Genomic DNA, 25973 nt, shown 5'->3' with positions numbered 1-25973 from the left:
TCTAGGCGGCTGGGGGGGCGGAGCGAACTCTATGGCCGCGGGGGGGCCGCTCTAGCCGGCTGGGCGGAGCGGACTCTATGGCCGGGCGGGGCCGCGCGCTCAGAGCGGGGCGGGCGCGCGCCGGGGGCGAGGCGCGATGGAGAGGCCGCGGCGGGCGGTGGTGGTCACCGGTACGGGGGGGGGGGCGGCATGGGGGGGGCACGGGGGGGGAAATGGGGATGGGAGGGACCGGGGGGGGGGCGGGACGGGGATGGGGGGGGTGTGGGGGGGGCGGGGGTGGGGGTCCGGGGGGCTCCGGGGGGGTAAGGAGGGGGGGAAATGGGGGAAGGGGGGGGTACTGGGGGGGTACGGAGTGATCTGAGGGGGGCACAGGGTGATTGGGGGGGGATTCAGGGTGATCTGGGGGGGGTGTGGGGTGATCTGGGGGAGTTACAGAGTAATATGGGGGGGTTACAGGGTGATCTGGGGGGGTTCAGGGTGATCTGGGGGGGTTCAGGGTGATACGGGGGGGGTACGGGGTGATCTGGGGGGGTACAGGGTGATATGGGGAGGGGTTCAGGGTGATCTGGGGGGTATGGAGTGATTGGGGGGGTACAGGTCAATGCTGGGGGGTACGGAGTGGTCGGGGGGTACGGAGTGATGAGGGGTTCAGGGTGATGTGGGGGGTGTACGGGGTGATATGGGGGGATACGGAGTGATCTGGGGGGGTACAAAGTGGTCTGGGGGGAGTATGGGGTGATTTTGGGGGGGTATGAAGTGATCTGGGGGGGGTAGAAGGTGATATTGGGAGGTAGAGAATGATATTGGGGGGCACGGAGTGGTCTGGGAGGGGTACGGAGTGATCTTGGGGGGGTAGGGGGTGATCCGGGGGGGGTATGGGGCGATGCTGGGGGGGTAGGGTGTGATCCAGCAGGGGTACAAGTCGATGCGGGGGGGGGGGGGGTATTGAGTGATCTGGGGGGGTAGGGGGTGATGCTGAGAGCGGTATGGAGTGAGCTGGGGGGGTACGGAGTGAGCTGGGGGGGGGAGGAGGTGATCCTGGGGGGGTACAGGGCAACGCTCAGGGGTTACGGAGTAATTGGGGGGGCACAGGGTGATGCTGGGGGGGAACAGAATGGTGCTGGTGGGGTACAGGGGTTACGGTGCGATGCTGGGGGGGTACAGAGTGATGCTGGGGGGCTCCCCCATGTGTGGGGTGAGCCCTGGGAGGGCCAGGGGTGCTCTGGGGACCGGGGGAGCTGTGGTGGGTGGGGGTGTCAGGAGCTGGGGGGCCCCCCAAGTCCCCAGTCCCCCCCTAAGGCTTTGCTGGGTGGGGAGGGAGGGCGCTGAGCAGGAAAAGAGACCAAAATTGGGGGGTTCACTGACCCCCCCCCCGGGATGTGGCGGTGCAGAATTCACCCTGGGGGGGCAGGGAGACCAAAATGGGGGGGGAAGGAAACAAGAGGCCCCCGCTCCCAGGGTACAAAGGCAGCTTGGTGTGTGGGGCAGGCCGTCCTGTGCCAAGCGGGGACCTCAAGGGGGGCCGGTCGGTGCTCCCCGTGCTGCTGAACCCGAGGCCGTTTGAGTGGTGGGGGGGGCTCCTCGCTGCCGTTCCACCGAGGGGGGGAGGGGGGGAATAATTGGAGGCAAAAATCCTTGCGGAGAGCAGGTGGCGGGTCCTGGCGCGCGCTGCTCAGGGGCTGCGCTCGGCGGTGACTAAACAGAAAAGCGGCGTCACCGAAACACCCTCCTGCTTCTGGGAATGCCTCCTCTCGCCCTTTTTTTTCCCCGTTCTTGGGGGAAGTCCGCTGCCGAAGCGGAGCGGTTATCTCGTGAGGTCTGCCCGCGGCGGCCGGCCGGCCGTTTGTCACCGCTGTCACGCCAAGTTCCCGTTTGGAATCGTCAGCGGTGCCGTGTTCCCGCTCAGTTACGAGCCTGCGCTCGCCGAGGATAGGTGTTATTTACGTGCAATTTCTTTTTTAGGGCTCTTTAAGGAGATAATCCCATAAAGCTCTCCGTGGCTGGCTTACCGCTAACGAGCCCTGGAGGGCCCTAAAGTGGATGCGGGAGAGCTCCCGGAGTTCGGTGCTACCAAAAGTTGCTCATCTTCTGTGCAGGAGCTGACCCCGGGGGATCTGCACGGGAGATGAGTCAGAGGAGCAAAAGTCCCCCGTAGGGTCCGTGCCAGCTCACATTCGGCTGCAGAACAAGGGGGGCTGAGTTACGTCCGCAAGGCACCTGTAGGATTTCAGCCTGGCGGCGCGCTTTGTGGCTGGAACTGCTAAAAAGGGATGCTCGATTTAATGTCTCTCAGAAGAATACGATGATTTCTTTAGGGGTGAAACGTAAGGAGGTCGTGATCGCTTCCAGAAAGTCGCGTAAGTCATCGCTGACTTGTAGGAGCATCTGAAAAGTCATCTGGTTATTGGAAAGTCACCTGGGTATTCATCTTGCTGGCCTCTGCTGCAGTCGTAGGTTGTCTTAATAACAGCGGGGGCTTGCTCGTGGGAAAACACACCGATGTTTCGGTCTTGTGGAAACCCTCAGGGGGTTTATTTGGGGGAGATGTCGACGTTGGTTCGGTTCTAATGCTCCCACCCAAGTGGAGCTCCCACCGAGCCCACGCCGCGCACATCCCTCATGTCGTCATGAGCACTGTGACCTCGGCCTTCACCTGCTGCTGGTAGCAAACAGCCCGCTTCCATTAACGTGTCACGTAATATTTGTAGTCCCTCTCCGGTCCTCTCACGAGTTAGCCAAAATCTATGCCCCTAATTGCATTAGGCTCACGGGGCAGCTCCGACGTCTTCAATTAAGGCGTATTGACATTGCACCCAGATAAATGCCTAACCTTTGTGTGCTTGCTCAGGGAAAGATGTTATGGATTACTAGTTAACCCTGAGTTACTCATTAGGAAATGCAGATGGGTTGAGTAAGGGTTTTTTATAGCGCTATCGTAACCTTTGCTGCTCCGTGTAGGTGGGTTGTCAGCACCGTTGGGTTTAGTTCCTCTAAAGACCAATCCACAGAGATTTTGGTGAAGGCTCGGGCAAAGAAGAAATACTCGAGGCAGGCTCGTCGACGGTTGTGGAAGCATCTGGTGCGGACTGTTACAAGCAGGATTTGAAAATCCAGTAATGATTCTCATTCCGTGACATCAGTCAACTCATCTGCTAGTAGCAAGTTTTTCCCTAACCTGGTCAGGAAGGAAAAAAATATGCTTCCCCGGTGTCTGCTGGGGAAAAAAGGAGATTTTTTTGGTTTTGAGGCAAGCTCTCGTTCTCCTTTGTTGTAAGATGTGTAGTTCAGACATTGCTGTGAAGGTCTCTAGTAGGTAGTTAGGAAGTGAATGAGGAATATATAGTGAATAAGGAATATATAGTGAATAATTGGGTATTGTAAGAAGTGGATTTCCTCTCAAAATACATAAAACAGAAAAGCACAGACCACTTTGCAACTTAGTCAAACGTGTAAGAATGCCTTTTATTCTGTTTCAGGGTTTGGGCCATTCGGAGAGCACGCTGTTAACGCCAGTTGGATTGCAGTTCAGGTAACACTATAACTTTGTTCGTAGAAAGTTAAATCAGCCCCGTGCCGATAACCGACCCGCACACATTTCAGCCCGCAGCTCTTTTGTACCTTGCCTTCCCCGTTTATCAGCTGAGACCAGCTCGCTCCAGGTGGCCAGCTGGGTAATGTTTTATTCGCTTCTCAGAAAACAGTCCCTTAGCTGGTAGAACTTAATGAGACGGAGTTAATATAGCTAAGGCAAGTAAGGAATTCCTAGGCTAACTCCCTAGATTTGAGAGATGGTAAGTGGGGCAGGGAGCGGGGAATCTTGCTCTGCTGCTTCGTGTGCTGCAGAGAATTCAAAATAAAGAAAGCAAGCAAGCTAAATGAATTCTTATGTTTTCCTCCCAGCTGTAGCTTGAAATCTGGGTGAGTTGGTTAACCTTTAAGCCATCTCATCTGTAACGAGACTTGCACATGGCAGTCCTGTGCAGTCAAGTGTGCTGCAGAGTCATCCAACACGGGTTTGAATTTCGGGACTGACTCTGAAGGGAGCATCCATCGCTGCCCGCTCTCCTTTTGGCTCCTTTCGGGGCAGCCTGCTGGGCTGCGGCGGGTGAAGCAGGAGGCGTGCGGGTGCTCAGGGAGCACACTGTGGGTCCTCAGGGAGCACACAAAACAGCAGCAGGCGTTCCAGGGCTGTCTCCTGCTCACTGGAGATGCAGTGTGAGAAGTGCTTGTGAAGCACTGTTGCTTGAGCAGGTCGTAACGTGCTTTAACACAGCCACCTTATGCCACTTGTAGCTGCGGAGCTGCGTGAACATATGTGACATATGTTCATCTAAATAACACACTGATATATTCCCAAAGAAGGCAGGAAGAAGAAATCCAACTCTTTCTAGATGCCCTGCAAAACTAAGGAATTAAGGGTGCTTTGTAGTACGCTGTAAAAGCATTAGCCTTGGACAGCGCTGTCACATTATCCCAATTCTTCCTTATTTGTCACTTCTGGATGTGGTTTATGACAAAGCTACTGGGAATTCAAGGGTACCTTTTAGTACAGTTGCCCAGGGAATTAAATCTATTTTTCTCCCCAGCACATCTCTCTTCCCTTCACAGCTCTGAGATTAATATCTTCTTTAGAATGCTTTTAAATTAAATCACAAACTCTAATCAATTACAGGCAACTAATGTCCAGATGTCTAATGTGTTGCCTGGTATGAGAAGCCGAAACCTTTGGCTCCAGGAGCCCTTTGAAGCTGAATTTATTTGAGTTAGGGTTTGCTCAGGCTGAGTTTGGGGAAAAACGCAAGCTGCGTTATGGAAAAAAATTGCACGTTGGTGAAATTTAGTAGCGAAGCTAATTGACTTGGTTTGTTCTTATTTGTGTAATGCCAGCTATTGTAAACAAGCTACTTTTATGCTGGAGAAGATACACAAAGGGGTATTGTGCTTCTGGGACAGGAAGAGTAGTGGGTGTTCTGATGTCGCTTACAAAAACAAACCTAATGTATAATTTGTGTAAAGAGAAGCGGGCTGTCATCCCTTCAGACCAGCAGCTCGAGGCATTGCTGATAGAGGAAGTCATCGTGTGCATTTTAAATTCATTTTATGGGCTCGGGGTTGCTTTGAGAACGTAAAACTAGAATTGGCGGTGCGCGCTCTGCCGCGTTAGGGCCGATCTTCCCCCGACTTTAACAGCTTGTGTTGGCTTCTGGCTCAAAACACCGACTTTCAGGCGGTGGGGAGGATTTGCCTTTCCTTACCCCGTCTCAGCCCGGAGAGGCCCAGACAAAAAGGAACAGCATGTCTTTGAGCACATGCAAGTTGGGCATTGTGCAAGTTTCAGACGGGGGACTTCATGGAGCTGAGTGGACACAAAGGCGTGTCTGAGTTTCTGAGTCCCAGACGGTGTGATCTGCATGTTAATAGAAGAAAAATCAATTAAACAATCTTTGTAAATCCTTCCTAGCTTTAGGGCTAAGCTAGTTCTGGTTTATTACATCTTTTATTATCCTGCATCCTGAGGATAAAATCCTCTGCTATTCCTTTGGGTTTTATTTGGGCTCTTGTGCGGAGGGCAGATGCGGTGTGACTTTTCCCTCGGACTGCGGTGTATTTCTAGTATTGATGCTTGTTCGTGAAAATAAATGATTTTTACACGTGATAAACACGTAGGGTATCTTAAATAGTCATGGAAGCAAACGCTAAGATAAAAAGTTTGGACGTTTTTATGCTCGGGAGAGAGATAGGGGGACAATAACTTCTCTCTGCTTTCTTTTCTGAGGCCAGCAGTAAAAACACTTCGTGTGTTACAAAACACAGGTTTGCCATTCCATGTTTCCATCTCTTTAACATTTCCTCCGAGGCTTTTTTTCAGTTGCTGTGGGGGGGGACCTTTCTGTAAGAAGAAGTGGAGGAAGAACGGGATTTCAGCTCGGGGCATCTCCCGGCCTGCAGGCCCGGGTGCGCCTCATGGAGGAGGCCCGGCTGCACCCCGTGGAGCCCGTCAGGCCTCGGTTCTCCCCGTTAGAAGTGTGTCTGGCTGGGCCGGGGGCCGAGGAGAGAGGTCAGGGTGCGTTTTGGCCTTACGGAGCACAATCGCTGTCAGGGTGTCTAGACAGACCTGATAAGGATATTAAAGGCTGACAAAGGAGCCCATTGTTGAGGGGTCAGGGAATCGGTCAAACGCGTTCGTTTTTCTCTGTTTGTCAGGTACACAAGGCTGTGGATAATAAGTTGTCTGGGGGCCAGAGTACATCTTTATTATGGAATGGAAGTGCGTTTGGTTAAAGGAAAGCTGTGGGTTTGTAAAGCGGCGTTTGACGTGCCTGCGTTTGGGGAAGGGGGCTGCTCGGCATCGCGGCCCGAGGTCTCTGGCGGGCGTGCAGCCGGCAGAGCTCGCAGCTCCCAGCTTCATCTTTAGAAGCTGCTTCACGCTCTTCAGAGAAGTGATGATGAATTCCTACCAATTAACGCTCTGGAGCTTTTCCTAAAGAGACTGGCTCGTATTTGAATACTCTAATTTGTAAACTACTTACTTCATTAACGCGCCGCATAAAACAGCTAACGTTTTGAAGGCGGGTTTGTGTAAAGAAGATGTGATGAAACATCACTTAGCATCCATCTCTGGTAATGAATGTCTCTGTGTGCCAGACGCTAATCAATACAGCAAGCCTTTAATATCAGCCTTGCCCTCGGAGCAAGTGATTTATCACGGTTGTTGCTCATATCTGCTGGTCCGTGAAAGTCTTACTCTTGCTTTTTCTGCGTGTTTGAGTTATCTTAAATCTTGTTACACCGACCGTGGTGTCTGTACAAGTGTGAAAAGTGTTGTGTTTTTTTTTCCCTCAGAACCCCAGTAAAGAAATAGATGCTGATAACTACAGAAAAAAAATCTTGCTATAATAATGCTCGTGTTTAGATCGAAAAACAGAGGAGGTAAAATTATAATGGAGGAGTCAAAAAAAACTCAGCCTATGTTCTCTACTCCTCTCCTTTAAAATTCTTCTAACTTAAAGACAGTTTAGGCTTAGCTAAATATAGGATTTGGAATTCAGTAGTAAGCTTCATTGAAAATAGCTTATCTGCACTTCTTAGCCTGAAGTTGGTGAGTGTAAATCTCCACGCACAGGAAAATGAAGAATGAGAATTGCATGAAAGCGCAGCTCTTGGCTCTGATCACTGGATCAGAACCCGAAATGGAGATAATTTAATCATTCAAGAATAATTTAAAATGTCCTTTGATACGTTGATGGCTTCTTACGTTGCTGTTTTCACTTCAGATCCATGAAAACAACTACAGTGGTACGTGGATGTGAGAGTGCCAGGTTCTTTTCATGCCGTGCCTGCAGCTCCTTTGATGTTAATGCAAGTAATCATTCTGAGCTTTTGTCATGAGTAAGATCGCGTTTTTCTAACTGACACGTGTCACAGAGGAGAACAGCACAGGAAGACGAGCTTTTGCTGAGTATCAACTTGTGAAAAGCTGGAGTTGGTACTTGTAACTGCAACATGGGCCTGGCTGCAGAGATGCAGGAGCACCGGTCCCCTGACTTCAGAGGGAAGGATGCTCTTGTGGTTTTTGTGCCGAGGAGACAGCTGTGGGAGGACTCAAAGATGGCTTTATCGGTCTTGAAAAAGCATCTGGAGAATTTTTCAGAGTGCCAAAAATGTTGTCTTCATCAGAGAGAAACATGATCCGAATTAGATGCTGGTGGAACTCATTAAATGTGGTGGCTGAAGTCACTTCAGGCACTGGAAGCAAGCCTGATGGTGCAGGCAGGGCTCCCAGGTTCAGAGCCGAGCCGACAGCTCTGTTTGAGAACGTTTCTATTCAGAGGTTTCAGACCGTGTGGTTATGTCGTTTCCTTGAGTTCTTGAAAGTTTGGGTTTCTAACTGAAGCTTTGCTGGTGAGACTGGAGCGAGCCGAGACGGAGACCAAAGAAGAGCAAGGGAGGAGCGTCCAAGACCTCGCGCTGTGTTTAGGGGGAGCTTGCAGTGCAGGTTGGGAATACTGGGGAAAAGAAAGAGCTTTCTTCTTCCCTCCCTCTGCCTTCCTGTTTTCAGGGAGTCTGTGCAAGATATTTAACTGACGCTCTGTGTTTTAAAAGGTTTAATGGAAATTGGCAAAGTTTGCTGCCTGGATATTAGGGCTGTTTTCGAGGCGTGTTTTTAGTTAATGTTATAGAGGGAGAAATAATTTCCTGCATTAGTTGAATCACCGAAATGGTAGCAGTTCAAATGGCAAAATTAAGCACGATATATTAGGTATAGGTAGAGCTAGCAAAGGAAACCTGCTTTATATTTTGGGAGCAGTCTGCATTGTATTCCAGATTCTGCCAAAATAAAGTAAAACAAATATGTTGAAGAGGGCATGCCAATGTTGCTGCAGTTTCCCATACGAGGACTGTTAGCTAATATTTGTAGAGACACTCAAACACAGAATCCCTAACTAAGGGTGGGAGTGAGCTGTTATCTGTTTTTGTGGAAACAAACATGAATTTGCTCTTCAGGCCAGCAGCCCTGCGAGGTAACAAATCAGACTATGAACATATTCCTCTCAATCCTGCTTTTTCTATATAATATCCAGCTCTCTCAAGAAGTGAATATGACTATATACTTCTAAAAATAATGAAGCCATTCTTTTTTTTTTTGTAGTGTGGGAGTTGCTGATAACTATTGTCAGTTAAATGTTGATTTCTTAGTTATACACACATCAGAGCAAAACAAACGGTCCTGTCGGTGCAGGCTGTTAGCACAGGTGGGGAGATGCCTTTGTTGTTCCTAGTTATGGTGTTGGTTTTTTTTTCCTTTTTGCTGCTGCTTCTATCCTAACTGTCAAGAGACCCTCTCTTTGAGGCAGTGTAGGAGGGTATGAGACAGAAAACCAAACTGGAATAGCAGCACTGCTCTTTTTTCCCCTCACCATAGCTTTGGGAAGGAACAATTCCCACCTCGTGGATGCTCAGGGTGCCTTGCTGTTTGCAGGGTTTGTACAACCCATGCTGTAAGCTGCTGTTTGGCCCTCACAGAGACTCACTCTGCCATTAAACCCTGCAGAAGCGCATCCTCTGCTGAACTTCTGTCTGACCATCTTGTCTGGTTGTGTTTTTTTTTTATTTATTTCCATATGTTTCTAGGAATTGGAGAAGCTTGGGCTGCGAGATGACGTAGATCTGCACGTCTACGAAGTCCCAGTTGAATACCAGACAGTGCAAAGACTAATTCCTGCGTTATGGAAAAAGCACAGTCCACAAGTGAGTGAGTAAATGGAGGAGAAAAGGCAGAGTAAACGGCTGACATCTGGCATCCTCACAGCAGTGAGCATAATGTGAAGTCACGTTTTAGCGTGTGTTCGGTTTTGTAGTCCTTTGCTAGATTTTTTTCCTCTTTTTTTTTTCGTGAGAACCTGTGAATTTGTAGAATTTTATGGCTCAGAATAAAGTGTTCCAATTAATGGGAGCAGCCAGTGTGAAGAGGCCGCTGTAAAGGGCTGTCTAGACAGCTCCCAGTCAGTCTGTGCCCCCTCGGCTGTTCCGGCCTTGGGCCTGGCCGTGAATGTGCTCATGCTCATTTTTGCCCTGAGTTAATTAGAGTTTGGGCCAGGAAGGGACAAAACAAGAAGAGTTGTTCTGTACTGGGCCCACAAATTCGTTGATGAAATGTCTTGTTAGTGTGATACTCATGCAAGGATTCAGGTGACAGCCCCGCCAGAATTTGACTGGGAATAGCGGGCTGTGATTCTCCATCCTTTGTGCTTTCCTTTGTCTAACTTGTTTCTTTTCTCCTGTAGCTGGTGGTTCACGTGGGTGTCTCGGGTATGGCCACCACCGTAACTCTGGAGAAGTGTGGCCATAACGTCGGCTACAAAGGCTTAGACAACTGCCGCTTCTGCCCGGGCTCTCAGTGCTGCGTAGAAGGTGGCCCAGAATGCATCGATTCCATCATTGACATGGACACGGTTTGCAAGAGAGTCTCAGCACTGGGGCTGGACGTCACCGTCACTATATCTAAGGATGCTGGCAGGTACGGGATGACAGTGATCGATGGGGAAAGTAGAGGCGTATTGCAGCGCTTGTTCCCTCCGTGCTCGGCTCACGAGGCCCGCACGCTTCGTACGCTTCTAACGGGGCTGGCAGTACTGTCTGTTCTTCTGCAGTCACACAGTTGTGATGGGAAACACCGAGATTTTTACGTTTTGTTGTCCTAGATGAGATTAAAGCAATTACATACTCAACACCTGGCTTGCATCGCGCTTTTTATTGCAGGATGTTGCTGCAATGCTGAACGATAAGAACACAGTTTGTCCTGACCTGCAGTTTGCATGCTGTATTTGTTGCTAAATAAGCTCTATTTTTATATTTCAGGTACCTCTGTGACTTCACTTACTACACTTCCTTGTACCAGAGCCGTGGGAGGTCAGCTTTTGTTCATGTGCCTCCGCTGGGAAAACCATATACCGCAGAACAGCTGGGTCGGGCCCTACAGGCTATCATAGAAGAAATGCTTGACGTTTTGGAGCATTCTGAAGACAAAATCAATTGTCAGCATGAACACTGAAAGGGGGTAGAAGCTCTCCTAGTATTGCACTTCCAAAACTTCCCCTGCTACAGAAGTACTGGGGAAAACGGTCTGAAACGTACAGAACGAGAATTGGAGACCTCAAAAAATGAAAATTCCACTTCTAGAAATTGACGTTTTTTGTCAAATGTGCGCATTTCAGCCTAGGCAACGAAGGATTCGAGATCTCTTCTTTAAAACACCTGCGACTACTCATTCCTGAAGTGTGTGTGCGCGCTGTGCTTTATCCAGAGCTTGTCTGTTGGTCAAGTGATAGCTACTGACCAGTCTAATGCTGAGCAGAGGGAAAGTTTCTCACCTGGACTCGGCGTTCAGGTGCAGGGAATTGATAACTCCGTCCTCTAATGACTAGTTCTTAAGTCGAAAGCTTTGCTTTCATTTTGTTTTGGTTTGTCCCTCTTTGGCCCAAATTATAGGTTCTGATGTGAGAGTGTAACTGAGGATAGTTGGAGCGGCGTGGGTTTGCCTGTTGTAAAACAGTTGGTTGGAGCTGAGGAGTCTTCGAAATTGCTTTTGAAATTGAAAACATATTTTAGTTGCTGATCTCTCGCCCCGCTTCTCCGAGTATTAGTCGGGTCCTCGTTAATGTACTGGTTAACTGGTAGCTGCAGATAGAAGGGGTGTGGTTTGGGCTCCTTTTGTTGCAGGAGATAGCTGTTTTATATACAGTATGAACCTACCTTGCGCCAAATATTTCCAAATGTCTTTTTTATTAGGCTCTCGATGCCACCTTCCTCACTCAAATCAACCATATACCTCCTGTACAAAACACATTGTTTCATATGTGTATAAAGCAAATCATTAGCGGTTAAATAGCTTTGCTAAAGGCCACTTTCTCCACAGGAGATCTTTATCGTAGACTCTTGGTGCTAGCTGTTATTTTTAAGGTGAAGGCTGACTAATTTATAACTTCCTTAGTTACGAACTTTCGTTCTCGTTAAAGGTTAGGTGAAGAGTAATGTTTAACTTAAATTCTAAGTTGCCACCTTGATTTATTATAGGCATAAATATGCTAACGTGTGGATTCAGAGACACTCTGCCAAATGAGGTCTTCTAAAATCCTAAACCTCCTCCCACTGTCTGTGAACCAGAGGCAATTATTTGAGACCCAGGAATGCTGCTTAGGGTGAGTGTTCCCGGCTGTTTGTTAGTGCCCCCCTCCCAATGGGAGGGTACAAAGCACTGCTTCTGGTGGGGGCTTTCCCAGGAATTCGCTTGGGAAAGCGTACGTGCAGGTTCTGAGCAGGACTTTAAAAGTTTCTGATGCTAGTCGTGTGGGTTTGGTTCCAAATTACAAGACTCCAGTGAAAGAGAGGTAATGTTAGGTGGGAACAGACCCCAGACTGGTAATTGATGGCCAGTAGGTCTTATTAAGGAGCCACTTAAATGAAGAGGTCTGTGATTTGATTCTGATACTATTACAAATATTATATATATATATAAAGCAGCTTTTTGGAATGTTGTAGAATATCCTTATTTTAATTTTTCTAATTATGAATGATTCTGCTATAGTATCTCTCAGTGAGAGCTGCCACTAACGTGCTGTTTTCCAGTAGAAGTCTAGTGACAGAGGAAATGCCACTTCTCCTCGTAAGCCTTGCGCAAGGATGAAGACTTCTGCGGTTGTAGTAACTTTGCCAAGGGGATCTGGGTATGAAGATGTTCGGTTTACCGAGGAAATTCCCTCTGTACTTAGTGTACAGGCGTTCCTGATCAAAAGAGTTTGCCTTCAAAGTAAATGTTCTCTTTTGCATTCGAATACGAAGTAGCACTTGTCAGATCGTCGGCAGGCAGGCAGACTTTCTGATCAGTAATTTATTATATTTAATATTTTGTTTAAATATTCGTGACTTGACACGTTTTTGCAAATAGTTGAGCTACTTATCTCCTTGTAGATTTCTTCCTTTATCTGGTAAGAAGTTCTTTGTCTTCGGTGTATCCTAGCTGCTAAACTTTTAAAAGAGATTCGTGTATCCGGCTAAGTTCAGCGATTGATTTAAGTAATGTTCAGTGTTGCTATTTAATTTACGTGTGACGTAGTCGCGGATGAAAGGGGAGTGGGAGACCGACGGTTGGGTGAGGCGGTGGGAAATGCCTGCGGGGTCGAAGCGGACATAGGACCCGCAGGGCTCGCGTGTCGAGGCAGGAGGGATGATGCAGATCCCCGCCTGGCCTCGAGCTCTGTCCACGAGCAGTGTCCCTGAGCCACATGTCCCCTGTGTATCAGCAGGTACCTGCTGCACGTTCAGGCTTCTTTTGGGCGTACAGGTGAGCAGCCCGGGACATCCCTGATGGTAGCATGGCACAGTTCACCCAGGGATGCTCATGGTGGGCTTGAGGAAGCTCCAAAATCCACCAGCAGGGAAGGCAGCGGCTGCTTTTGGAGATGCGGCTCTCCAAATTAGCTTAATCAGCCCTTGGAGTATTTCCTGCTCAGTGTCTATCCTCTTCCCAGAAGTGTGTCTTGGGTCCTCTCTGGGGAAAAACCTTGAGCTGGCTTCTGCGACTTGTGTTTGTCCAAGGCCTGCAGTAGCTGACCTGCTACGTGCCACTGTGGAGATCTCCTTTTCAGAAATACTTCGAGCACTCCGTGCAGCCGCGCATTTCCTCGTAACCCCTTTTTGTGAAGCTCCCCTGTGATCAGGTTCTTAGAAAGCATAATTTATTTTATAATCTTCCGGCTTTTTGAGAAGTAGTCCTCAGAGATTGTGTTTGTAAAGGGCGTCTTGGTGGTAGAGAAATTTTGTATAGTGAAACTTTTAAATGCCATTAAGCTAATTTTATTTAATCTGACCTAAATTAATTTTTTTTTTGAAAGCTTATTGTTAAATCCATTAATTCTTGCCGCTTTTCGTATAGGTGCGAATTTTCTTTGGAAGTATCACATAAAAACGATGCAGAGCTTCAAAGAGCTGATGCTTTGTGTAATGCTTACTGTCTGCTTTCTCTTCCAGATCATCAATAAATAGAATTTGCTAATTTGCACTGACTGGGAGACCTGTTGCCGACTACAAAAGCTTTTGTGCTCGTGAGTAAGTGTAGGAAGTTCAGGTTTAGTGTTAATTACAGTGCCTGCAATTTATAACGTGTGAAAGCTGATAAAGTTTTAGGGTCCTGTGACTGCAGAATTGTCTCTGGTGATGCACATCACTGAGGAACGGGGGTGAGAATATTTTGTGTGTAAGAGAGAATTGGGGAGGTTCCATTTTATCTGCTTGCCAACAGCGTGGAGTAGGAATTGGCTCATGTGTTGGTGAGGTTTGGTGATGACAATTTAATTGTTTCAGTTCTTAAATGCTGTGGAGGACTTTGAGGAGCTCCAGATACCCGGATACTCCTTTGTCGTTTAGTGACTGTGACGTCAGGAGATACCTCCTTTGATTTAAACGTGGTAATCTATTTTATGAGACACAGCAAAAACAAAAAAAAATAATCCTGTGAACTTGAAAGCTTCTTTGCCTTGTGGGGATGTGATTGGAGGCAAACACAGAAGCTATTTGTATTTTGGGGGCACCTCTGCGCCAAAATCCATAGGAATCACATGAAGGAGTTCGCGCTTATTTGGAGTATTCCCCAATCTGATTGCCTCCTCTTAAATGTGGTGGTAGTGGGAAGGGATGAAAAGGTCATGATGATGGTTAGAGGTGTTGAGTGTGGTTGGGACATGATGCAGCCGAGGGCTGCTTAGCTCAGAGTCCCTCGCGGAGGGACCTGACTGAGGATGTTCAGAAGTTTAGGGCTTAATGAACGCTAGATTGCTCTGCTTTCACCCCAAAGACGAGGCGTCCAGAGAAAATCTAACAGAAATGCTGACTCGTGGCAGAAATGGGGAAGGCGTCTGTCTGCAGGCAGCCCCGTGCTGTTGTGCTGTGGCACCGGGACGGCCGCGCTGAACCAGCTCCGTCTTGTAGGGTTGCACTGAAGTGCGCGGTAAGTCAGGTAGGAAACTGACTTAGTGTTTACTCACCTAGGCTTAGATGTAGCATCCAAACTCCGGTGTGTCTCTCCTGCTGTTGTGCAGGCAATATTGAACCTGCCAGTGCCTCGGTCGGCTGGCAAAAGGGGATTGTTGCCGGCTGCTCATGGCATGCCTGTAACGAGGGCCCGAGAGCTTCCAGGCCTGCAGACTCACAGCTGGACAGCACAGACCCCCCCCGTGTCGCTGTTTTTGTTAACGAGAAGTCTGAAAAAGTTATCGTCTACTGAAATTTCTCCCAGTACTCGAATAATCTTTAAGTGTGATATTTGTTGACCTCGCGTGCAGGCTTTCTTAGGCGGTGTATGGGAGGAGTGGCAGGAGGCGCTTCTCAAAACCAAAAGTAGGAAAACCTGTGAGTGAGCTAAACTGGTGATCCCCCGCTAACCCAAGAGCTAGCACTAGCCTGAAGCAGCTATTATGATCTGACCATCTTATTCCATGGTTTAGTCATTACTTGTGTATCTTCTTTAAATTACAGCGTGTTTCTAACTCTAACCACGCGGTCTGTGCTCAGACACCGAGCTGCTCTAAGAGCGAGCGGTGGTGTTGGACTGGAAACCAGGACGGTTTAGATGTAGGAAGTACACTTGTGTGGTGTTTTTTTTTTTAATTACGACTTTCAGATTTCATCCTGCAGTGCAGACGTTAAAATTATTGGCAATTTATTTGTACTCTTAGAGCATACTTTCACAAAGTAACCTCATTCCTGTTGTCTCCTTTACTTACTTCGATATGCTATCCGATAATAATATTTTAATGAGAAATTTCAGAGTTGCAAAGGCTTTTTTCAAACATTTTTTTTTGTTGGCTTGGATAAAATACCCCTAGTTGATACTGTAAGTACCCATCTTAAAATAACGTAGGTGGATTTGTCCTTTTTGCACCAGAAACCCTAATGTTTTGTGGTATAAAGTGCACTTTTTCTTAAAACTTGTCTTCATGTCTGATTAGTGTCTTATGTGACTGAAGTGATACTCTGCCGAACAAAGCAGAAACAAAGCTGAGGATGTCGTTAATTCTTCTTTGTATTAATTGAAACCCAAGATCTGCTTCTGGTCCGTCTATTTTAAGACAAAGTAGAGAGCAAAATGCCTCCCCATAGATAGGAATTAAATATAGGAAATGAAACTATACACTGCCCTTAAATAAAACTCTGTGCTACTTAAGTACACGTTCAGGTTTTATATTGCACCAGCTTCTTAAATTGCAAATGTTTACTTTGATTAAACAGGGAGTGCCTTGTCCTGTGCTGGGCTCACTTTTGGAAAGCAGAGTGGTGGCGATGGGGACAGACGAGCCTTTTGCACATGGGGTGGGTGGAACGACTGGGCTTTCATCACTGGGAGAAGCTGCTGAGCTCGCTCAGCACCCCCTTTGTCCAAGCATGCTCTTCAGAACCTGCACTGAATTGAGCTCAAGGTTTTCTGAAACACGCTCAGACGTGACAAATAAAAAAAAAAAAAACAATATTTGCTACTTAGGTGGTTAGCTTGGCCAAATTCTTTAAGGTTATTCTGTCCGTTCTTCGAGGTGACACATTTCTTTCGGGCTCGGATGTGCATGTTACAGCATCACTCCACCTGCCGGGTCCTCCTCTCATTTCTCGTGGCGAACCACCCGGTTGTCTGTCCGAGTATCTCAGGTGTTGCCGATCTCATGCTCATCAGGACTCTTGGAGCTACAATTAGGAATCCGTCGGGGCTTCTGTTTTTCTCAGTGTGTTCTTGCAGTGCCTTGTAAACCCAAACAATCTAGCGTGTCACAAAAGGGCTGTGTAATAAAGAACCGGTAACAGACTTTCGGCTTGCTATGGCTAGACTGGACTTTGTAACTGAAAATTTAAACTGATGTTTCAAAGTAAATAAAGAGTTTAACTCTGACTCAGCGGTGTTCTTTAACAGTCTTTGGGAGGACTAATTTTTAAAGATGCCTTTTGTAGGGTGCTCGTTGTGTGCTGTTAGAGGTGAGTCCCTGGACTGCTTGGATCTCCTGCCCTGCCCTTTATCTTGCTGTTTATTATAAATCTGTTCAGAAAGGTGTCTGTCACTCCATTACGTTCTGCAATCCGAGCCAGGACTGGAAAATTTACCTCAAGGTACAAAGGAAGAACATAGCAGATAAAGCTGAAATGCATGGAGTGTCACACCGAGATACCACTTATGAAAATATTGTTCAAACTTGCTGATATTTAGGTACAGAGGCCCGGGGAGTGTCCTCCCCCTGACTTGATGAAGACTCTTTAAAGTACGCAGCAGCACAGTTCGTTCCTGAAGAGCCTGCAAGTTTGGGGAAGCAAAAGCCACTTAACAGTTTTTATTTACAAGTCTGAGACTTACCGATTTCACTAAGAATTCCGGGAGGCAGTAGTGAAGAGATCTGATGAACAGCCCCCTCGTACCTTTCTCACACTGATCCCACCGGTTCTACTCAGATTTTTTGTTTTGTGTAAGGCAAGAGCTTGGAGAGCTCTTGGGGAGCTGAGTTTGGAGCCACAGACTGGAGGTGCCTCTGCGCATCACCTGCTGGAATCGGGGCAAGACTACCTGTTTTTCCACACCCTGTGACGTTACCTTAAACAAAAACTCCTATTTCCTCGTTGTTAGATGGCCCGGTCCACCTAGCGCACGTCTCGGTTCCTGGCTTCCCGTGAGCCGCTCACACGGGGCGTAAATGCCGAGGCAACGGTAAAGCACGGGTAACGTGCCACTGGATGGGTGTTAGACGAAAAGCTTTAATCACGCGTGCTGTCAGGGTTCCAAAGCCTCCCCAGACGTCTGTGAAGGTTTAGTGTGCTGGATGCAAGACGGGCAGTTGTTTCCCCGCGGAAAGGCGTCGAGGTCTGGTAGCGCTTTGGGCACGCCGGTGTGCAAGGCACGAGGAGCTGGCAGGGCATCTGCTCCGCTTCTTCAGTTTCGTTTTAGCTTGAGTTTCACGTGGAAAGCCTGCGTTGCCTGGTGAGCCCTGAATCCGTTCGGTCTTTTCCAGATCTGCTAATGAAATCTGAAATCTGGCTGTGTACCCCCTTTTGCTGTCCCTGTGGCCACTGGTCCTGACTGGGAGCAGACTGGGGATGCGGGGAGGGCTGGTGCGGTGCCCGTGCCACCAGATGGTGCTGCCAGACAGCCGATGCTGGCCGGACAGACAGACGGACAGACCGTGCAGGATTTGTCCCGGTGCTCATTGCAAACGGCTGGGGCTGGAGCAGCCTCCCCAGGGGCGAGGCTTCCTTCGGCAGCCCCAGCTTGGGGGCTTGTGGTGGCCACGATGGGAGGAGAGCTGGGCATCGCCTGGCCCGGGAACAGCACCCGGCACCTGAAACAGCGGGGCGAGATTGCACCAGGCTGGTGACTCAGTCCTTGCGCCCGCCGCAGGCTGGGCATCCTGTTTGTTCCTGCTGCAGAGGGCAAGAGGCTGCCCCAGAACTTGGGTGAGGCTCAGGACCGCACCTGCACGGAGCTCCTGGCCCAAAAACTCTGCTGCGAGGTCTCAGCCTGCCCCCAGCCCCGTGGTTTGTGGCTGCAGGGGGGATCAGGAAGGAAAAAGGGGTGGGTTTTCTTGGACCCCTGCTTTTTCCCGACGTTTTTGATGTCCAAGCTCAGATCGGGAACATTTATTTCCCAGCCCTCTGCTCCTCCTGTGAGGCCGGGAGCCGAATTTTTCCTTAATTTATCCCCCTCCCAGTTGCTTTTATCCCCCTCGCAGCTGCCCGGCGCTGACGGGGTGCCGGGGAGGCCAAAGCCCTCCCTGGCCGTGAGCCGCAGCACGTGCAGCTGCGTGAGCTGGCGCTGATGAAATCATCCTGTAACTGGCTTTACAAGGTGATAAGCCTTTCCTGCAAGGTGCTGTTCCCGGGGTGATGTCACGCAGCCCTTTGCTGATGAGGCCGTTTTGAAACCTGAACTCTCCGCAGGGAGAGGTTCGGGCTCGTGCTGGAAGCCGCACGGCTCATCCCGGCGCATCCTTGGCTTGCGCTCCTGGGCTGCAAATCCCGGGGGAATCCCTTTTGGTGGGGTGGATCCTAATAGGTCTGAAACATTTGCTTTCTGTCTTGCAACACCCTCGTCTCGCTGGGAGCCTGCTCCCCCTCTTCTCTTCATCCCCCATGTCCCAACCCTCCGAACTTGCCCTAAATGAAGTGGGATTTTTGGGCAGCGTCCAGCTGGCCGCGCGCCCTCGGCGCGTTTCCCCGGCGCACGAATCGAAGCCGGCAGGGCGCCCACCCTCCTCCTCTCCATCGTGCACCCAGGGGCTCCCCGGGGTGCAGGAATGGCTGGAATTTCCTGCCCCACGGGCACGGGACTGAAATTTTGGGGAGCAGCCGCAGGTCCCGCGGCGCAGCTCTCGCTGCCTCTCGCCCCGACGGCTGCACAGGTGGGTGAGGTACGGGCACCGCAACGCCTGGCTCAAGGTTTTTGGGAGGTGTTTGAGGATTTAACTCCCTCCCTCTGCTGCGTGCTTGGGTTTGCTTGGCCAGGTCTCAGCAGAGCAGTTGCAAATTGCAGAGGGCTTTTCGTGCCTGTGGGATTTCCACCTCCCCACCCAACGAGCTGTTCTCCAACAATAACCTGTGACTTGATTTTTGAGGTTTTAGGGTTAGAGCTTTCTCAGAAAAAAAAATCCAAGCCCTGCCTAAACCCCCTTGTCCTTTGGTGTCCCGTCTCTGCTCAGGCAGCACAAATACTTCCAAATATTCCCGTGATCCCGCTGCAGAGCTGTGTTCCTGCGCGAAGATGGGGTTGGGGTCCTTCGACGCCTTTGTGCTGGGGGTTCGGCTGCATCCAAAAGGGTGCTGCGCTCCCCAAAATGGTGCTGTGCTCCCCGGGGAGGTTTCATCTCACCCTTCATCCAAACCGTGGGTGAAGCCATCCAGGCTCAGTGCTGCAGGGTTTTGGGGAGCTTTCTGTGCTCTCCTTCGTGCAGCGCCTCCTGCGCGCTCCTCCGGGACGTGTCCCGGTGCTGGGGACGGGGCCGGGCGCTTCCCCCATGCACACCCCAAGGTTGGCGGCGTGGGGGCATCGGATGGGACATCGGAGGGGCACAGCACATCCCCGCTTTGATAAGGAGAGGCTCCTGACGTGGAAAATCTTCTCCCCAAAGCCGCTCCTCAGACACCACGCTGGGCTCAGCCGGGGTGAGCTGCCCGGTTCCTCTTCCTGCGGGTGGCGGTCCCAAATGCCACCCACATTTGTGTCCCACGGGAAGCATCCCTGCAAGCCCAGAGCATCACGGAGCATGGACTGAAGCCCCCACGCCCCTGTCGTGCGAATCCGTCCGTCGGGGCCGGGAGGGATGCTTGCAGCACGCAGGAAACCTTCTCGTGCTGAGGCCGATGATGTAAGCAGGTGTTTGGGGCAGCAGCCGGGGATTTCCATTTTTGGTGATGGGATTTGAGTAATTTCCTGTATTGCATGGGCAAAGGGGTCTGGGAATCCAAGTTAATCTTTGACCACGAGTGCAGTCATGTCAGAAAAGTCTTTTCCAAGTGGAACAGAAGCCTCGCTTTTGGGCAAATGCCGTGAACAGAACAAAGGGGGGAGAGGCGAGTCCAGCTGCAGCAGCACGAAGCTGCTTGTTGCTCACCTGATCCGGCCTGTTTGTTTTTTCTCTTTAGAAATGGCTAAAGGTCGGGAAGATTTCCATTGTGCTTGTTCGTTGTGACGTGGGGAAGGCACGAGAGCAGCACCGGCCATCCCCGGCCGCCACATCTGAGCTCTCCGTGCCCGTTTCCTCACCTGGCACGAAACGAGCCCAAACCTCCCCGCCGCGCTGCTGCGGGCTCGTGCGCGATGCTCTCGGCCTCGAACACCCCCCGAGAAAGCATCGCCCGCCTCGCTGCAGCGGTTTGCAGGGAGCATCCCCCTCCAGCACCCGAATTTCCCAACCGGAGCGACTCCAGCAGGCTCCGAGCTCGGCTGGGACACCGGGACCTCGAGCCCAGCCCCTGCGAGATTTTCGGCCCCCCAGGGCCTTGCAGCACCTCCAAGACTTTTGGCAGCAGGGGCTCGGCGGCGTGCGGGGCAGCTCGGTGCCTCTGCAGAGATCCCAGCCCCTGCTGCCCGCTCGTCCCTGCCCGTCCCATCAGCGCCCCTCGGCTCAGCACCGGGCAGGACGGCGACGGCACCGGGTAAAAGCGAGCGTTGCGCAGGGTCCTGCTCCCGCTCCGAGCCCTTCCCGAGCTGCTTCAGCACTTCGGGGCCGCGGCTGGGCGGCGTCTCGTGGGGAAGTGGCAACCGTTCGCCTTCCTCCTTTGGGCACCGGCTCTCGGTGCTCGCAGCGTGGCTGCTTCCTGCGGCGCTGGTGGGGCCGATGGGCTCACGAGATGGCAGCGAGCATCAGCAGCGTCCCCCGCTGCGCTCGGGGCTGGACCACATCCTGTCCGGAGGTGGGGACAGAAGGCAGGGAGGTTATTTACGTCCTGCTGGGCTCAGCAGCTCACGCTTTGAACTTCTGCTGGGCTTTTCACCGGCCTTTCCTCGCTGGCCTCCACGGGACGCTGTGCCTGCTGCTCCAGTTGTCCAATCTCCCCGTTTCCACCCACGGTAGAGGTGGGAAATGGCTCGGTTGGATAAATCCAACTTCTGGTATAAAATACGGGTTGACCAAAGGAGGGGGAGGGAGGAAAAGATGCTCCCTACGCTCACAGCCGAGGCTTTGTTCCGATAAAGCATCTCGCGGGCTGGTGAGGACACGCTGGGAAGTTTCCTAACGGGTCACTCGGCATCCACAAATGCTGCAATTAAAGATAACTTTTATTGCTCTTGCCGGACTGTAAATCTCCGACTTCACCGCCTGGCGCCTTTTGGGGAAAAAACATCCGGCTTCGGCCAACTTTGAAGCTCCCCGCGTGCTGCCCCCCGTGCGTCACCCGCGGAGGGGCCGGTGGCACGCGGCGCGCCCACGGCTCAGAAAATCATTGCAAAAGCAGAACTGCAAAGTTTTAGAGTTCGCCACGTCTTGCTCAACGGCCGGGCAAGACGTGACGGTATTTTTTTTGGGGGGGGACACCTCGTTCTACACCCGCACAGCTCAAAATCTGGGGGATTGCTCTGGGGGCCAGGCCACAGAGCTGGAGATGCTCGGGGATGGCACGGTGGCTCGGTGCCTTGAGCAGCCACTGCTCGCCCTGCAGAGCTGCTCCATCGCAGCCTCCTTTGTTCCTGTCCCTGCCCGGTGCCTGCTATGGGGATGGCAGCGGTGACGAGCCACCCTGCGGGGCCCCAGGTCAGCACCCAGGGGTGCTGAGCTCCACGTAGGGCGCAGCGCTCGAGGAAAGGTGGCTCCAGCCGCAACGCCGCTGAGGTTTCCTCAGGAGCCGCCTGTGGGATTTGTTTCTAACTCAGAGGAACCAAAAGTGGGGTCAGCAGAGGCTCCGGGCAGGGAAAGGCAGCGTGGAGGCAGGTTTTGGGGGGGGGGGGGTCCCCCGCCTGCCCCCCCTTCAGCCCTCCATCCAGAGCAGGGATGGAGCGGGGCGATCCCCTCCACGTGACGCTGCTCGTGCTGATGAGCTGATGGTTTCACATGGCTCCGGGTGAAACGTTTGTTCTCCTTTTTGCCTCGAGGCAAACCTCGAGAATCTGGGTGAAAAAGGCAGGAAGGATGCTTGAACCCTGCTCCAGAGGAGGAGCTGGAGATAAACAGACCTAAATGCCGGGCTCAGGGTAATCCCCCCGCGTCCCGCCGTGGGAGCAGTTAAGGACCGGGCGCTTGGCTCGGCTGCAGGAAATTCGGCCTCGTGTGCCCCAGGTCCCCAGGCACAGGAGGACAGCGAGGGGCTCGTCCCCCCGGGGCTGGGCTCGCGTCCCCCCTGTGGTTGTGGCTGAAGCATCCCTTTGGAGATGGGGTGGACGGCCCCGTGCTGGCCCCGCTGGCTCAGCCCCGCGTCTCGCCTCCGATTTGGGGGCGATTGCCAGGTTCTGCCCCTCGCCGATCCCCCGGGGCTCAGCCCATCTCCCTGCTGCCCCGATAAAAAGCTCGCACTGAGCCCCACGGAGCTCCTCGTGCCGCGAGAGCCTCCCCACCGACGCGTCCCTGCGCCCTTCCCGGTGTCTCCGCGACCTCCTCCAAGCGAGGATCCCACGGCTCCAGCTCGCCGCTGGGCTCGCCTGCGCGCGGGCAGCCCCGGCTGGACCTGTGCCACCGCGGCGTGCCCGGCACCCTCCCCGCTGCCTTCAGCAATGATGCAAACGCCGCCCGCGCTTACTTCAGTAGGGACCGGAGCAGGGGCAGGGACGTGCAGCAAAGCCGGGCTGCGGTGTCGTCAGCCGGGAACCTCCCGGCTCTGGCTTTTGGAGAAGTTCAAACACCGACCCGCTGCCTCCCGCCCGCACGTCTTGGCACGAGCCAGGCTTCCCGGCTGCCTCCCCCCTGCCTTCCGCTTCCCCCTCTCTGCGGGGCAGCGAGAGTGGCTCGAAGAAAGGGGCCCCGACGGGCACCTTTAGCAGTGAGCGCGGCCAATTTGCCAGGGGAGGGAGGGAGATGAGGATGCAGAGCCAGACGTGATGCTGGCCGCAGCGCCCACCTGCCCGCACACCTCGGTGCTCCCGTTGTCACCCCCTGCCACCACAGGCACGCCGCGTGCCGCCTGCGAGGCCACCAGACGTTGCCCGCAGCCCTGAGCCCCCCCTGTTACGGCGAGGGGAACCTCTCCAGCTGCCCACCACCAGCAGAGAAAGCGGGAGGTGGGAACCAAAGCACAGCAGGAAACATTCCTCGCCTCCCCGCTGCGAGCAGCCCGGCTTTGCGCTGCCCCGGCCGCGTGCTCGCCACGGCGTCACCCACGGGCAGCCCTGGGACGGGGAGGGAGAGGACGGGGAGGGAGAGGACGGGGGGGGGGCGGGCAAAGTCCCGCTCCTATAAAGCCAGGTCTGGTCCTCTTCATTCATTCTCCTCGCGGCATCGATAAGAGCCGCACGCGGAGCCTTTGCGCAAGAGGTTTTGCAACTCGTGCTCCCCCCCTTTCGCCGGGACAGCCGCCCCGCCGGCGCGATGCTGCCGGGCGCGCTGCGCGACGTGGGGGCCGCCGCCGCCTGCCTGCTGCTCCTGCTGCTCCTGGCCGGCGTGGAGCCGCGGCCCCGCGGCTGGGACGAGGACAGGCTGCAGGTGGAAACCATCAAAAGGAGCATCCTGGAGCGGCTGGGGATGCCCGCTCCCCCCGCCGTGCGGCGCAGGCTGGACCAGGAGAGCATCAGGAGGGCGCAGCAGCAGTACGAGCAGAAAGTGGCCGAGCTGATGGGGAACCGGAGCCGGGAGGAGGCAGCGGTGGCCGGGACGAGGAGGCTGCACCGCCTGACACCCATCCGTAAGTAGAAGTGGCCCCTCTGCCATCGGGAGCCCCCCCTGTGGGCTCCGGGTCCGCGCCGGGGTGACATGTCCTGCTACGGGGGGACATGTCCTGCCACGGGGGGACATGTCCTGCTACAGGGGGACATGTCCTGCCATGGGGTGACATGTCCTGCCACGGGGTGACATGTCCTGCCACGGGGGGACATGTCCTGCCACATCCCTGAGCCACGTCCCGCACGCTACCCCAGCATGCGCTAGGACATGACCGGGCATGAATCCGCTGCTGTCACCTTCCTCCTCCTCCTCCTCCTTCTCCTCCTCCTTCTCCTCCTCCTCCTCTTCCTCCTCCCAGCCGTTTCCCCTGCTTGGGCCAGGGGAGGAGTCGCCGTTTCCAGCTCTTTGGGTGCAAAACGCAAAGACCGGTGAATTCCAGATACGAGCGGGCTCTGCGGTGCCGCCGTCCCTCGCCTCCCGCTGCTCCCTGCGGCCGGGGTTTTAGCCACACCTGGGGGAATTGGGGGAAATATTCGGCTGCTGCTCAGGCTGGGGGGGACAGCAGGGGCTGGCCCCGCGGTGTCCTCATGCTCCTGCCCCGTGCCTGGGGGTCCCCGCGTGTCCGGCACCCCCGGGGTGGAGGCTGGGGATGGACCCAGCGGGGTCGGCATCCCGCGGGCTTCGGGCGATTCCCCGGAGGTGGCCCCGGGGCAGCTGCGTGGTTTGGCTGCCGGACAAGGAGCTGACCACAAGGCTTGACTCAGGGCTGGATTTCCAACTCTTACATCAGCTGTCCTTCCTGTCCCCGCAGTGCGGCGCTGGACGGAGCCCCCCCAAGGAGAGCAGGACCCCCACGGGGACCAGGACCCCCACGGGGACCAGGACCCGCGCGGTCCCTACCGCTACCACCTCGTCGTGTCCCGCACGGAGGCTTTCCACCGGCGCCTGCGGGTGGTGCAAGCGGAGCTGAAGCTTTTCAAGCAGTCCCTGGGCTCCCCGGCCTCGGGGCAGCCCCAGGTCAGCATCTACGCGCTGGGGGGACCCGGGGGAGCCCCCCAGCTCCTGCAAACCCAAGAGCTCGACCCCGACACTCCAAGCGTGGACCTGACGGCGCCCGTCCGGCGCTGGGCTGCCGGTCCCGAGGCCAGTCTGCAGCTGGAGCTGGCCTTCACTGCCGACATCTCAGCCTCGCCGGTGGGCTCGGAAGCCGAAACGTTGGTGCTGGAGGTGGAAACCCTCGAGGCCGCGGGGCCGAGGGCCCGCAGAGCCCGCGGGCTGGACGAGGAGTGCAGGAAGAGCGAGGGGAAGTGCTGCCTCAAGTCGCTCAAGGTGTCCTTCCAGGACATCGGCTGGTCGGACTGGGTGATCGCCCCCAACAGCTACTACATGCGGTTCTGCGAGGGCTCCTGCCCGCACAACTACAAGCCGGCCAGCATGCACGCCCAGATCAAAGCCCGCATGCACTCCCTCTCCAAGGCCACCCCGGCGCCCTGCTGCGTGCCCGCCGGCTACGACCCCATGGTGCTGATGCACTACGACGGCGAGGGCAGGCTGGTCTCCACCGTCTTCGAGGACATGCTGGTCACCAGGTGCCACTGCGCCTGATGGCCCCTCGCCTCTGGCATGGACGGGGACCCGTCACCGCCCGGGTGGTGGCAGAGCCCCCCCCCCAGCACCAGCGCCCCAAAAAGCAGACCCGCGGGGCGAAACGTGCACGGAACGGCTCAGCCCCGTCTCGAGGACACGATCCCTCCGGTCTCCAGGTGGGATCACCGCCACTCCACAGGCCACCGTAACTTATTCGCCCTCTCCTCCCTTATTTAAAGCATTTTTTATTCGGTAGCTGGGCTCTTCCCACCGGAGCGAGGACGGGCACGGCAGCGGGGCTGTCCCCAGGTGGCCGCAGCCCACCCCGGTGCCCGCGCACCCGCTCCCCTCTGGTTACAGACTTATTTATACAACTCTTATTTATTGCTAACTTATTGTATCACGCGGCGAGAGATGTTCTGGGGAGTTTTTTGGTTTTTTCCTTTTGTATTTTGTATATTTCTATAAAACAGATCGCTGTAGCATTGGAAACCAATAAAGTGATGGGAACGAGGCTGTTGGTGGTGGTCCCCGTTGTCCCCCCCCACACCCACGGCC

At 53.3% G+C, this 25973-nt stretch overlaps 2 protein-coding genes across 6 annotated transcripts; both read left to right on the top strand.

Moving 5' to 3' along the window:
• Window positions 1–65: 65 nt before the first annotated feature.
• Window positions 66–16432, top strand: PGPEP1 (pyroglutamyl-peptidase I). 4 transcript variants are annotated; one of them, XM_083811234.1, is made up of 6 exons: window positions 84–170; window positions 3477–3529; window positions 7275–7359; window positions 9133–9249; window positions 9786–10018; window positions 10360–16432. In XM_083811234.1, exons 3-6 carry the CDS (start codon window positions 7279–7281, stop codon window positions 10550–10552), a joined length of 624 nt encoding a protein of 207 aa, XP_083667360.1. In that variant the 5' UTR covers window positions 84–170; window positions 3477–3529; window positions 7275–7278; the 3' UTR covers window positions 10553–16432. The 4 variants fall into 4 exon arrangements, with proteins under 4 accessions (XP_083667362.1, XP_083667360.1, XP_083667361.1 ...); XM_083811236.1 differs by lacking the exon at window positions 7275–7359 and having other exon boundaries at window positions 66–170; XM_083811235.1 differs by lacking the exons at window positions 84–170; window positions 7275–7359 and adding an exon at window positions 1631–2357.
• A 129-nt stretch (window positions 16433–16561) lies between these two features.
• On the top strand, window positions 16562–25929 carry GDF15 (growth differentiation factor 15). 2 transcript variants are annotated; one of them, XM_083811228.1, is made up of 2 exons: window positions 16562–23850; window positions 24640–25929. In XM_083811228.1, exons 1-2 carry the CDS (start codon window positions 23538–23540, stop codon window positions 25431–25433), a joined length of 1107 nt encoding a protein of 368 aa, XP_083667354.1. In that variant the 5' UTR covers window positions 16562–23537; the 3' UTR covers window positions 25434–25929. The 2 variants fall into 2 exon arrangements, with proteins under 2 accessions (XP_083667354.1, XP_083667355.1); XM_083811229.1 differs by lacking the exon at window positions 16562–23850 and adding an exon at window positions 23857–24256.
• Window positions 25930–25973: the final 44 nt, after the last annotated feature.

This window comes from Anser anser (assembly GCF_964211835.1).
Source record: "Anser anser genome assembly, chromosome: 25".
Classification (NCBI taxonomy): domain Eukaryota; kingdom Metazoa; phylum Chordata; class Aves; order Anseriformes; family Anatidae; genus Anser; species Anser anser.
Note: the sequence above shows the minus strand (reverse complement) of the source record. Positions and strands in the feature narration are given on the sequence as shown.

Bases quoted from the DNA above. Each gene is read 5' to 3' on its own strand.
- GDF15 (XM_083811228.1), top strand. From the start codon at position 23,538: ATGCTGCCGGGCGCGCTGCGCGACGTGGGGGCCGCCGCCGCCTGCCTG. The intron at 23,851-24,639 runs GTAAGTAGAAGT...CTGTCCCCGCAG, and splicing joins GCACCGCCTGACACCCATCC to TGCGGCGCTGGACGGAGCCC.
- PGPEP1 (XM_083811235.1), top strand. From the start codon at position 2,303: ATGATTTCTTTAGGGGTGAAACGTAAGGAGGTCGTGATCGCTTCCAGA. The intron at 2,358-3,476 runs GTAAGTCATCGC...ATTCTGTTTCAG, and splicing joins GATCGCTTCCAGAAAGTCGC to GGTTTGGGCCATTCGGAGAG. The intron at 9,250-9,785 runs GTGAGTGAGTAA...TTTCTCCTGTAG, and splicing joins GGAAAAAGCACAGTCCACAA to CTGGTGGTTCACGTGGGTGT.